The sequence below is a fragment of the Nestor notabilis genome, unplaced genomic scaffold (genome assembly GCF_000696875.1).
Source record: "Nestor notabilis isolate BGI_N333 unplaced genomic scaffold, ASM69687v1 scaffold14744, whole genome shotgun sequence".
Classification (NCBI taxonomy): domain Eukaryota; kingdom Metazoa; phylum Chordata; class Aves; order Psittaciformes; family Psittacidae; genus Nestor; species Nestor notabilis.
The window spans coordinates 1-12,579 of record NW_009926983.1 but is presented as its reverse complement, the minus strand read 5'-3'; the positions used below and the strand labels follow the sequence as shown (position 1 = coordinate 12,579).

The 12,579-nt window shown below is 42.5% G+C and overlaps 1 protein-coding gene across 1 annotated transcript; it reads right to left on the bottom strand.

The window, feature by feature from the left end:
- Nucleotides 1-1,927: 1,927 nt before the first annotated feature.
- On the bottom strand, nt 1,928-12,165 carry TPMT (thiopurine S-methyltransferase). The gene is made up of 8 exons (XM_010013848.1): nt 12,001-12,165; nt 11,120-11,212; nt 9,629-9,761; nt 9,129-9,181; nt 4,630-4,704; nt 3,804-3,889; nt 2,816-2,860; nt 1,928-2,048 (listed from the first exon to the last, which is right to left on the bottom strand). The coding sequence occupies exons 1-8, from the start codon at nt 12,138-12,140 to the stop codon at nt 1,933-1,935; spliced, it is 741 nt and encodes a 246-aa protein (XP_010012150.1). The 5' UTR covers nt 12,141-12,165; the 3' UTR covers nt 1,928-1,932.
- Between the last annotated feature and the right edge of the window lie 414 nt (nt 12,166-12,579).

Genomic DNA, 12,579 nt, shown 5'->3' with positions numbered 1-12,579 from the left:
TCCCTCCGCCCCGGGCCGCCCTCCCCGGTTAAAGAGCCGCCAGAGCCGCACAGGCACCCCGGTACCGGGTCATCGCGCTGCCGCCAGGCTCTTTATCCTGCTGCGGGGTAGCCTAGGGGCATTTCTGTACCACCAGAGGCGCTTATTGCGTGGACTGGCAGTAGAGAACGCTGGAAAAGACCAAACGCACAGGTTGCAGTTTCAGAGGATTTCTCTCGCTGTTCTGGGAAGCTTTTGAAAATCAGAATGACAGGTACTGGAAGCTGCTGTAAGGCCTCCTTGGGGCCTTCTCCTCTCCAGGCTGAACAAGCCCAACTCCCTCAGTCTGTCTTTATAGGAGAGATGTTCTCTCTCAGAAAATGCAATGAAAATATTTACACCAATGGCCAGTAGCCACTTTCCTCAAACAGGTACATACACACATCCTGTAAGCTGCATGGGCAGCATATGCTTGTTCTACAAGGGGTATTTGCAGTGGATTCTCAGAGTAGCTGCAGGGTACATGCACAGCAGAGCCATCTTACACATCCTGAAATGGCTCATCTGGCAGTGGCGTTGCTCTCACCAGGTTGTCACATACCTGGGAATCCCGTGCAGGACACCGTGGAGCATGCAGCAACCTTGTCCCATGTGCCTGGTCTTTTGCAGCTATCATGTATCTGCAAAAGCCTAAGATAAACTTCAGTGGCTCTCACACTGCAGCTGGAAAAAAATTCTGGATCAAGAGGAAGGAGATGGCTTTAACCTCATAGCTCCAGTACTGGCCAGCAGTGAAAATACATGAAAATAGCAGCCTCCAGCTTGCACTAGCCCACTGGCTACACCCTTTCTTCTATCAACCTGACCTTGAAGCACCAGTAGCTACAAGCAATATGGAGAGTTGCAACAGGCTATAGCTTGGGGACTGCTGAGCTAAAATTGTCACACACACATTGCGGCTCCAGGACTGCAACAATCTAAAATGCCCCGTGGCTTTTACTCACCTTCTGGTCTTGGTGAATTATAGTACACTACATTGCAACTGTACCTTTCCGGCATTATTTAAAATCAGCTGCCAAGGGGACAAGGTCAGGGAAAGATGGGGTTTTGAGAGCCCCAAATTTTGTATTTTTTTTTTTCTTTTAATGCAGTAGTATCCCCCTGCGAGTGATAGAAGACATAGGAAGGAAGGATTGTATTTGGATGAGCTTGCAGCAGCTCTGCAGGCTTTCTTTGAACCCTCTCACCCTACAAGCCCTGTGATAGTTTGCCTGCTTATAACTGCACTCGAGGAAGGAGCAGCATACTCATGAGCAACCACAGGGACGTTTTCTCCCCCTACTCTCTCCTTTATTGCCATCTGGTTTGCTTCCCTCCTTCCTTCTCTTTCCTGCTCGATGGTGGTTCCCCCTTGGCAGCTGCTGCCAAGCGTTCTTGCCTGCCCATTGCCAGCTCGTCACTTGACTTGTACTCAGGACTAACAGGGACGGAGAGAAGCAACTTGTGCCAGCTTCCCACCTCTCTTGCTCAGTTGTCCAGCCTGGCATGAGGCCAGTGTCACAGTAAAGAGTATCTGAACAGCAGCTGCCATTGCTCCCAGGGCTGCCAGCCAATGAGGCCGACCTGCGGAGCACCAGGCAGACGGCATTGACAGGCAACAGCCAGAAAGGAACAAGGATATTTATTTTTCCCAGCCCTGATGATATGAATTGCTATGGCAGAAAAGATGTACTTTAAAAAAGCTTGCTTGTGCATGGAGTTTAACAACAGCTAGGCACATCTCAAGGCATTGAATGCAATTATGTAGGAGAGATGACTTAATAAGCAAAATGGACAGGCATTTTCCTGTACACTGAAGCCTGCTTTAAGAGTGATCCAAAACATTTCTCATTCTAAAAGGTGAGAGAAAAATAAAAGCAAGATGGGAGGTGAAGTATTTTAAATAATTTTTAATCAAGATACAAGCTTCAGTAAATACAGCACCTCCAGAAAATAATCGAGTCCCCATTGCCTGTGTCTCTCTGAGAAGTCATCAACTTTTTCAAGATACTTAATTTCACAGTGGCTGCCTGAAAAGGAGGACACAGTAACGAATTACTGAATGGTCACTGGAAAATGAGAACTGACAAGGAAAAAAAGAATAGTCTTATCACAGATTTCCTCATAGTCCCTAGTGCAGTGGCACATATGTACTGGGGAAAGCTTTTGTACAGGCATGCAACCGTCTGTGCCAATGACCCACTGCACACAGACACTGCAAGGAGCTCAGAAAGCTGTAGATTTGAAAGAAGTGCAATAACAAAGCATATCAGGAGGAACTTTTAAAATTAGATTCCCAACATAATTCTGAGTTTCATTATTTTGATGGATTTGAGTTGTACATTTAGGATTTTCTACATGTGGCATGTTACTTTTATTCTATGGCTATAAAAGTACAGCAGAAACTATAGAACTCATATGCAAAGGCCTTGTATTAAAAGCAGGTGATGAGATGCAGAGAAAGACAAAATGGTCAAATGGGACTAAGACTACAGCTACAAGATCACTGAGTGCAGTATAAATTCTGGGAGAAGGAAAAGATGCCAAGGGCTAGGAAAAAGACAGCATCTGTCTCTTGGTTTTTCTTCATGTGTTTTGACCAGCTGAAAATTTTCTTTCACAGCAAAATCCCTGTGGCTAAATGGCATTTGTTTTCCTCATTATTTTTCCACAACTCCACCCTTTAGATAAGAAGCAAATGACTCTCTATTACTTGTCACAGGGCAATGTAGAAGCATATAAACATGTTGACGTGTTTTGGAAAAAATTCCCAAGGGTTAGCTGAAATATTACTTACTAAACAGGCTTTTAATTTCAGATTCAGGAACATAAAATGGAGGCCCTGAAAGAAAACAGGTGAAGCTAATCATAAGGAAGACACAGGAAGGAAACAGACATTTACACTGCAGGAACCAGAAAATGACCATGTCCAAGAACTCATGGCACCTTGGTGGGCCACCAGACAGCTTCAGGTGTTGCTGCTGCATCATCTCCAGGAGGTAGCCAGGGTGGCTACATTATCAGAAGTCACGAACATGCCGTGGATACAACCACTGTCAGTGTGCTGTGTGAATCTCGCCTACAATCTCTTTATACTGCAATGGCTTAATTACAGCTAAAAGCAGAATAATGTGAGAGGGAGAGCAATGAAGTAAACTATTGTTTCTTACGATAACAAACCCTATCTTTTTTCAGGGGTAATTATGCTGAAGAGCCCAAAAGCAGCAAGAAATCTCTTTCTTTTGAGAGGTAATAAATAACAACAACAAAAATATTGTAAAATATCTCAGACTTCAGTCTGTAATAAAAGCTATAAAAAGAAAAAATAAACAAACAACTTTGTGATTCTACAAAATTTCACCTCTTCCAAGCATGTCCAGACCAGGGCAGTGGCTGGGAGAGAGGCAACATGTTGGATTGCATTATTGGGTACACAGAGGGAAGCCAATGTTCTTGGGAGTGTTTCAAGCTCCCTAGGCCAGACAGGATGTTACTCTAAGCATTCACTCTTACAGCTTTATTGTCACAGCCACACTTCCAGGTTCCTTTCATTGTTAACATACCATATCTGTTCTCTACTCACCCCTAGCATGCCTGAAGGCTAGAAAGAAAGCAACTTTAGTCTCAACATCTACAGTTTTTAACACACAGGTGTATTGGTGTGATCAGCTGACAAAGCTATGCTGACAGAAGACCCAGGGGAGATATTAATTTATCTCCCACATCTATATACAATCTGTATTAAAGCATGCAAAATCAAAACATGAACAGTGCAAAGTTCTCACCTTTGTGTTTGTTTGGATCATATGAAACTGTAACAAGGAGATAAGAAGAATTTTCCTCCATTAGGGTGATCATCAAACTGGCATAGCTAAAAGGAGTAAGTTAAACTTTATTATTTTGTAATTGTGCAAACATTCAAGCATGGCAACTAAAATATTCAACAAAGGAGGTAATGTATTTCTCAGCAGTGACAACTTGAACTCATCTGCACAGAAACTAAGCAGAGCTCAGTTTGAATTTCATGAGCATGAAATCCATGCTACACATGAAGCGCCACATAAAGGTTACTGTTTACTTCTCATAAGTAAGTATCAATCTTTTTTGCATGTTCATCTCAAAACTAACAGGCAAAACATAGTATTCATCTGCCACTGTCTAGAATACAGTACACAATACATTACTGGTCTTTTAAAATTATTGTGAATTCAAGACTATGTATCTAATTAAAAAACCCTTGGGGCAGGGTCAAACTACATTTGGGTTGGCTATAGGCAAGAATGGAAAATTGGAATAAAGGGAAGTGAGGGCAGAAAGAACCAAGGGAGGAGTAGCAGATGGGGTGAATAATAAAATTCAGATGAGACTTGCAGCTCTGCTTCTGCTGGGTTGGAACAAACCATGTATTTTCCCACCAAGAGGCAGGGTGGCTTCCTGAAGGAACCTCACAAATCTAGAGTAGAGCACTCTGCGACTGCAGCTGATGCTTGCGGTCCAGAACTTGTTTAGGTTAGTCCTTTGAATGAAAGAGGACTCATTGACAAGTGGCAGGGGAAAAATGTGTCACTGCATACATTAGAGAAAAGACAGTAACAAAGCAAATTTACTAACCGTTGTCTGTCGCATGGATTCACAGCTACTAGAGCTCCTCTGTCCCAAAACCCATCAAACTTGCCAACTATTGAGCTATAGGGAGATGAGGAAAAGGCTTAAAAAGACTAAAAAGACACAGTTATCTTTATTCAGCTACTTCTGTGAAGTCATAAGGATTCTCCAGCTAGCCATGTAGATTCCCCACTATCTTTTTGTTATGGTCCAGTATTTTCATGATCCAAAACAATATGATATGGAACCCAAGAAACCCTACTAGTACATTGCCCTGCTGCGATAGCAAAGAGGTGCTGAAACTGCTTAGCATTTCCCCATCATTACGGGGTGCAGAGACAAGGCAGGGAGGCAGGAAAGTAAATTAAACACGTTTGGGCTACAAGTCTGGGGTTTTGGCAATCATACACTGCACTAACATGCGTTCACCACATCAGTAGTTCTTGGCTACCTTCCAAAAGCCATGTACGACTTCAAATGCAGGTTAAGGAAGGTGCCTCTTTGTTTCACTATCACTAAACTCAGCACACCCAGTAATTTCAGACACATCAATTCCCAGCTACATGCCCAGGACAGTTAGCTTCAGCTTGTGATTTGTTTAATGTTATAAAAGCTAAGTTACACTGCTACTTGCCTCAGTTTAACACTGCCACAGATACTATTTTTGCTCCTTGATATGCTGGCAGATGGCTTCAGTGACCACCCAAAACCAGCAAATGGCCAAGACTATTGGGAAGTGCCTTTATTGACAGGTGGTAAAAGCAGTCAGGGTGACACTAGAAATAAGAGTATTTGGGGGTGGGGGGAAGGAAGAGCATTGTTTATGGTAATTATTGAAAGAGGAGTTTAGAAGGTGAGGTAGTAATAACATAAGCTGCATCATTTTAAAGAAAGTCTGAAATAAGTTTACTTAGAAAAATATGGTATGGACTTGTGCAATACCTTTCTGCCCACTGGGAGGGCGTCAGAGTCCAATTGCATCACCTCTTTCTTCACTTCTGTACTGGTTTTGGCTGGGGTAGAGTTACATTTCTTAATAGCAGCTTGTATGGGGCTGTGTTTTGGATTTGTGCTGATGATAATGTTGATAACATGGGGATGTTTTAGTTATTGCTGAGCAGTGCTTACACAGCATCAACGCCTTTTCTGCTCCTCACACCGCCCCACCAATGAGCAAGCTGGGGGTGCACAGTGAGAAGTTAGGAGATGACACAGCTGGGACAGCTGATCCCAACTGGATCCCAAGGGATATTCCATATCATATGGCATCATGCTCAGCAAGAAAACTGGGTGAGAGTTTGGCAGGGAGACCTCTGCTTGGGGACTGGCTGGGCATCAGTCAGTTGGTGGTGGGCAATTGTTTTCATCTGCATCACTTGTCTTTCTTAGGTTTTATTTTCCTCTCTCTTTGCTAAGGGTTTTAGGTTCCCCTCCTTCTTTTTAATTATTAAACTGTTTTTAATTTCAACCCACCAGTTTCTTTCTTACTTTTACTCTTCTGATTGACCCTGTCATCCCACCTGGGGGGAGTGTGCAAGCAGCTGTGTGGTGCTTAGTGGCCAGATGGGGTTAAACCACAACTTCTTTTCCCTGCCCCCTGCTGATTTAATTGTTAAGCCTCTGGCATCTAACCTAGAAGCTGATCCTGTATTTCCCACTCTACTCTGATGAGACACAACACTTTTAAGTCCTAACTTCTTTTAAACTTTGCCAAGACTAATCATCCAATTTAAATAACCAGCCTCTTAAAGGAAAGGAGGTATTTGAAGAGATAGTTAAACATGCAAAGCGCACAAGAGGGACAAAGCAAAGTCCAGTGGGGCAGGTGGCAAACTTGATCTTCTGAGGCTTGGAGGGTCTTTTCCTCTCTGCACAGCTGTTTCCCTCTCTGCACAGCTGAGTCTGCTGCATGACCTTAGGCAAGCCCCTGACAATTTTTGTACTTGTTTTTTCTTCCCACCTTTAATCTGGTCTAACTGGAATGGTGGAAGTGCTCCTCTTGTGTGTACCTTTCAGTGTATCACTACCCAATCCTTTAGCCCTACATTAGCTCCTGCTATGTGTTTATACGGTACACAGCATGAGAGATCAGAGTCTAGGTACTACTGCAACTAATAAAAATTAACACGTAAAGCAGAAATTCACATATATGTTGGAACCCTGTTGGATTTAAGCAGTGAAGTTGTGAATTCCTATCCCTGTGTATGTTGAGTACATTCAGTAAATGCAATTTTGATTTTATTAAAATGACAAAGTCTTGCAGTCATAATTGTATTAGGAGGTACAATGGTTGTGTAATAGAACTGTTTTACATATGTCCCAGAGTTCTCACAAAAAGCAGTAATTCCTGTTACTCTTTAACTAGTAGACTAACAAGAGTCTTTGAAATGCCTCATTCTCACAAAGGTCAGGAGCACATCTGAGTTCTCTAATGAATGCTAGGCTAATGGAGATCAAAAGGATTTGTTAGCAGGCCAGCCTCAGCAAGAGAGAAATAAGTTCAATTTCCATAATTACTGGGTAATTAATCAAATTGTCTGTATGTAGAAACTAGAAGAGTGTGTGCATTTTGCTAGTCATAGGCATCTGCTGACTGCTGCAGGGAATGCAGTTCATACTTTCACCATTACTGCAACCAGTACAGAACCATGCATCCAGAACATGTATTTGCCAATCTATTTTGAGGATGACACACTATGTGCCGGTCCCAGTAATATGCACTGAAAGTCTCATTAATTACCTACTTTTGGTTTATTTCATAGTAGTATTACCCCACGTTATGACGGAAGTTACAGGTTTCACCGTGCTACTTGCTACAAAACTTAGAACTGAATTTTTCAAGAATTGCTGACAAGAAGCTTGAGCAATCCTTGGGCAACTTGTCAACTCACAGCAAGAAGGATTTATAGCGATCTGCACAGCAAGTAGCTGCACTGCAGGGGCAAGGCGGGGAAGAAACCAGGCGGTATCTACAAAGTCACATTCATACACAGCCCATCTGTTCCAAGGCACTCACTTTGCAGGACTAGTTATATATAATACTATTCAAACCAGCTGGAGTCAGCTGCACCAGAAGTCTTAGCAATGCTCTATTGTCTAAAAGACTTTGGACTCTAGTAACGAATATTGGTGTTTTTTTCCAGTTTATGCAGATGAAGATAAAAAAAAAAAAAGGAACATTAGTAAACACCATGTTCTGGTGTCCTAAACCATTACTATTATGCCTGTACATGTGGTAGTTTTGAAAAGCCCATCCAAACAAGAATTAAGACTTCACCTCCTTTTCTTACTGAACAGCTATGGAACAAATGCTTGTTCCTGACAGTTGTTTGTAAGAAAAGCAAAGAAACACACCAAACTTCACCAAAACCTTATAATCTACAGAAAATCATGTCTGAGGAAGAACTGCATGAAAAGGGAACTATAGTGCAGGACTTCAGGCACCTTCAGCTTCCTACAAGATACATTATGAAACCAGAAATAGCACCACTTTCCTGCATGGTCTCCAAGCTACGCCAGCACCCATGTAGGAATGGGGACATTTTAGGACAAATTTAAATGTGCCTGCTGCCAATACCACTGGGAAACTACAGAGGACAAATAAACATGCCAGATGAATTACTGTTCGTGGCAGAGTCTTCTATGCTAGAGGCTTGAGAGAGTCCTAAGACCTCCTGTAGTCTCTGAACAAATTGTTAATGTTCAAAATTCCCCCATCAGCTGATATTTGAGCAGAAGGTGGTCAGGTGCAAAGCCACCACAGAATCTGAGAAGTGACACTTGAGGCCACAGAGCACAATGGGTTGAAACATTTTTCAGGAGTCAGTAGTGCAGACTGTGCTGAAGTAGTTTGCATTTTCTGTTGTGTCTTTTCAGTAAGAAATAAGGACGTTTTAGCACTAAATGTCCTTCAGAAGACATTAGTAAGTCAAGCCATGTTCATCAAGAGACTTGCAGAGTTACTGTTTGACAAACACTGGAGTGATGTAATGTACTTCAGGTCTAACAAGAAAAGTATGTTAAGTAAAGCATGGGATGCATATAACCAATGGGTACAGCTTACCTATGCATATATTAATCAAGAGTTTGAGGGAAAAAAATGTATTTAGTACTTAGTTAAAGGAAAAGCTGACTAAGAAGATACCTCTGTGTATATTCTCTACTCCTACTAAGCTACTCCGAGTAAGGGATCATGCTAGGGTTTTCCTTCACAGAATCCGCTAATAATGTTAAAGATGATTTGTTTTTACTGTAAAAGCAAACATGTTTTTCCACAGCTTTCACAAGACAGCATAGAACAAGCAGCCCATTTAAAGAGAATTAATGGCATCTTTACCTAATGATCAACAACAGTTTTTATTGCAGACTGGTTATTCACATTTTTCATACGAGTTAATAAGAGAAGACCTGTTCCAAATCTTTATGGCTGATTCAAATAAAATAATATGACAGTATTAATACATGTTTGGTCATAGAGAATTGTAAAACAAACTGTGTGTTCCTACCTGGACAAATCATAAATACTGCAGCAGTACAGGGAAATGTTCCCAGAGGTACTCTACGACAAAAAGCAAAGGAAACAATACTTATTAGCAAACTGTCTTTAAATATGCACTTGAAAGTGTATGTTTATACCTTAAAATATGTACATATGCTATTTTAAAATATACACTTAGGTGTAATGGGGAAGAACTGTGAGAAACATTTTTAGTTTTAATTTACTGAAGCACCACTCCTGATGCCCTCCAGAGAGGTTCTGATCTATCAATGCATGCAACTGTCCAATTTTAAAATGCATTTCCTTTATATTCAGTTGCTCCAATGTTATAAGAAGGCCAAAGTAATAGACTTAAAAGAAGAACTTCTCAGTCCAAACTTACAACGCAGGGCTTCCTTTCAGACCTCTTCGGGGAGACAGAGGCATAAAAGGAGAATGACTTGTTTGCTCAGTTATTGCATTGCATGATTAACCACACCAGATCATTCGACAATGCATGAAACATACCCGCAACTTCTTTGCTCCTGAAATCTCTGGGACTGGCTCCTCACAATAAGGCAGACTATGTTCTGCAAAAAACTCCTTCAGTGCTTGCTCGCTGACTTCCACACCAACAACGCTGTGACCCATGTCCGCCAGCCTGCACGCAGAAGAGAGAGGTCCTGAGTCTATGTGAGGCCCACACACTGGACCATCACCAAATATGTATCTCCCATGCAGCATTTGCTTGTTAGAGTCTAGAATCATAGAATCACAGAATGGTGTGGCTTGGAAAAGACCTTAAATATCAGCTAGTTCCAACCCCCCAGCCATGGGCAGGGACACCTTCCACTAGACCAGGTTGCTCAAAGCCCCATCCAGCCTGGCCTTGAACACTGCCAGGGATGGGGCAGCCACAGCTTCTCTGGGCAACCTGTGCCAGGGCCTCACTACCCTCACACGGAAAAACTTCTTCCTCATGTCTAATCTATATCTACCTTCTTTCAGTTTTAAACCTTTCCCCCTTGTTCTATCACTATATGCCCCTGTAAAAAGTCCCTCTCCAGATTTCTTGTAGAGAAACCCTGGTTTTAGGAAGCACTGGTATGTCTTATCCTGACTTTCCTATTTTTCATATTCTACTGAACACCTCCCCTCCATGATCTGAGCTTAAATTAGCACCTCTTGGCATACAGTTGACAAGGACTTACAGGCTTTGTTTGGATTCAATTCAAAATTCAATTCAATACAGCCCATTTCAGTTCACAGAAACATGTTCTGCTGTGACCTGCAGTGGCTGAGGCATGCTGTCCACCCAGCTGCCTCTGCGGCTTGGCAGTAAGAGGCAGCAGGGTGCGGCAACCTCTTTGCTGCTGCAGCTCGGCGTGGCAGCGACATGCGTCAGATCCTGCAGTCAGCCTCATAGGTGGTTGCCACGATAAAACCTGATCGGGACTACCTGATTTGATTCCTTGAGGATGCAGTTCAGTCTCATTTTTTTGGTTTGCGTCCCCTCCTTCCAAAAACCCCACTGGCTTATGCAGCCCCTAATTATAAATATAGCCCTCCCAAAAAAGTAAAAGGAAAATACTAAATGTAAAAAAGAGGAAGTTATATTTAGCCCAAATCATTTAAGTTCCCAGTGTGGCATACCACATGGTCCACTGAAAATGTGGTCTAGCACAATTGACCTCATTGTGGGCAGTTTAAGCTGGCACTGTCACCAAAAGCAACAGTGGCAAGGGCATAGCTGTCCACCAAAAATTCAGCATTCCCCAAGCTGAATTTGGGACAACCAGGAGGACTTTCACGTTAGTCCTTATCAACCCCATTCATGCTGCTATACAAAATGCTAGCAAATTAAACCAAATTTCCTCCTCCCTTCAGCCTCCAGAGATGCTGCTTTCCTACCAGCAGAGATGCGGCACATTTTCATTGGCCAGTATAAGACTGGGAATTCCCCCTCCCCTTCCTTCCCCACATCAAATAAGATTTTTGCTCTTACAGTCTGTGCTTTACCATTTCATCTCTACTGCTTTACCACAAAGCGGGAAAAATATCCTCAGTCCACTCCTGCCACTTAAAAGAACATCCAAATACTTCTGGAGGAGCCTGTAGAACAGACACATTTTACTTAATACTGTATTTGTGCTGGCACATTAAAAGCCAATTGCTACACACTATGCAAGGAAGTACACAAACTCCATGAGGGAACACAGGTTCTTAGTTCAACTTGCTTCATACCATTAAAATAAAAATATAAAATAAAACCATTTACCTTCCATTTATTTAGAAAGAAAGTAAATTCGATTTCTGTTAGAAATAAATACATTTCTGTTTGTTCTGTTTTCTGTTGGTCTTCTCAAGTAAACCAACCCGCCTACCTCTAAACGGGCCACAATAGACAGCTTACACAGAATGATTATTAAACTTTGATATCAGTAGAAAGAGTTTTACAGGTCTAAATATAAGTTTAATTGGTTGAAAGATTATATGATCAGGTTTCTTCTCTTAGGTCCCTGTCTTCCAGTGCACAATAATCCTCCAATGCTGCCTGCATATTGTTTTAGGCCCCAGTGTCATAACTTACGAACAGCAGTGCAAAGCTTCTGCATCAGAAAATTGAAGATTTTTAGCCAAGCTACTCAAGCTTTACAGTTTAAAGCCTGATCCAAGAGTAAAAATTCTATATCAATTTCAATCCTTTCTTTTCTCTGCTCTTTTCTGACAAATGTAGGTCATGAAAAAATATATATATTTTACTTTCAAGCTGTGCCTGTGTGAAATAATTTTCCTGTTGTAAATGCTCCATTTTCTATTAAGAGTTTCTTGAACGACTCAAGTGATTCATATCATGGACTTTCTCTGAACAGCTTAGGCAAGAAAGTGAAGTCACGTACGGATGCCCTTGTTGCTTGTGAAACCCAATGTTACGCGTTTCCCATTTCTGCAGCCATTCCTCCTCAGTCACCACTCTGTTTTTCTGTGCCCCAATATCAGAGTGCTCCAGGACCTCTGCTGCATCTGCTGAGCGGTCCATCGTCCCCAGTGAGTGCTAGGAGCTGTGGAAAAAAAAGAGAAAAATCACCCCCACCCAATGGATGGTTTGAAACTGGCTCTTACTTCCTAAAATCAAACAAAAAGTTAGGACAGTTTAAGAGATTATAACTTGGCGACTGTTTAAATGCAGCTGTATTGAAACTGATGGCGCATACTCCCGCAGTCCGTGGCTTCAGCAAGACTTTTTCCCCAGAGCGAAGCCTGTTGCTAAGCGTTAGGAAGCGCCGCTGATCTCCCGTTCTGCACTCATCTGGAGGCCGCCCAGATGCTGCCGGGCCCCGGGGGGGCCGGTTTATCGGGTGAGGGGGTTAAGGTGGGTGCGTGGAACTGGCCCAAGCCCGGGGCCGCTAAAAAAGAAGGCAGATACCGACACTTCTCACTCTCTCTCATGTGAAACCTACGGGCAGACCGCGGGGCCG

Excerpts from the sequence above, each read along its gene's own strand:
- TPMT (XM_010013848.1), bottom strand. The coding sequence starts at position 12,140 with ATGGACCGCTCAGCAGATGCAGCAGAGGTCCTGGAGCACTCTGATATT. Across the intron at positions 3,890-4,629 it reads AATCCATGCGACAGACAACG|CTATGCCAGTTTGATGATCA; the intron begins GTTAGTAAATTT and ends TACTCCTTTTAG. Across the intron at positions 2,861-3,803 it reads TGATCCAAACAAACACAAAG|GGCCTCCATTTTATGTTCCT; the intron begins GTGAGAACTTTG and ends GTTTTCTTTCAG.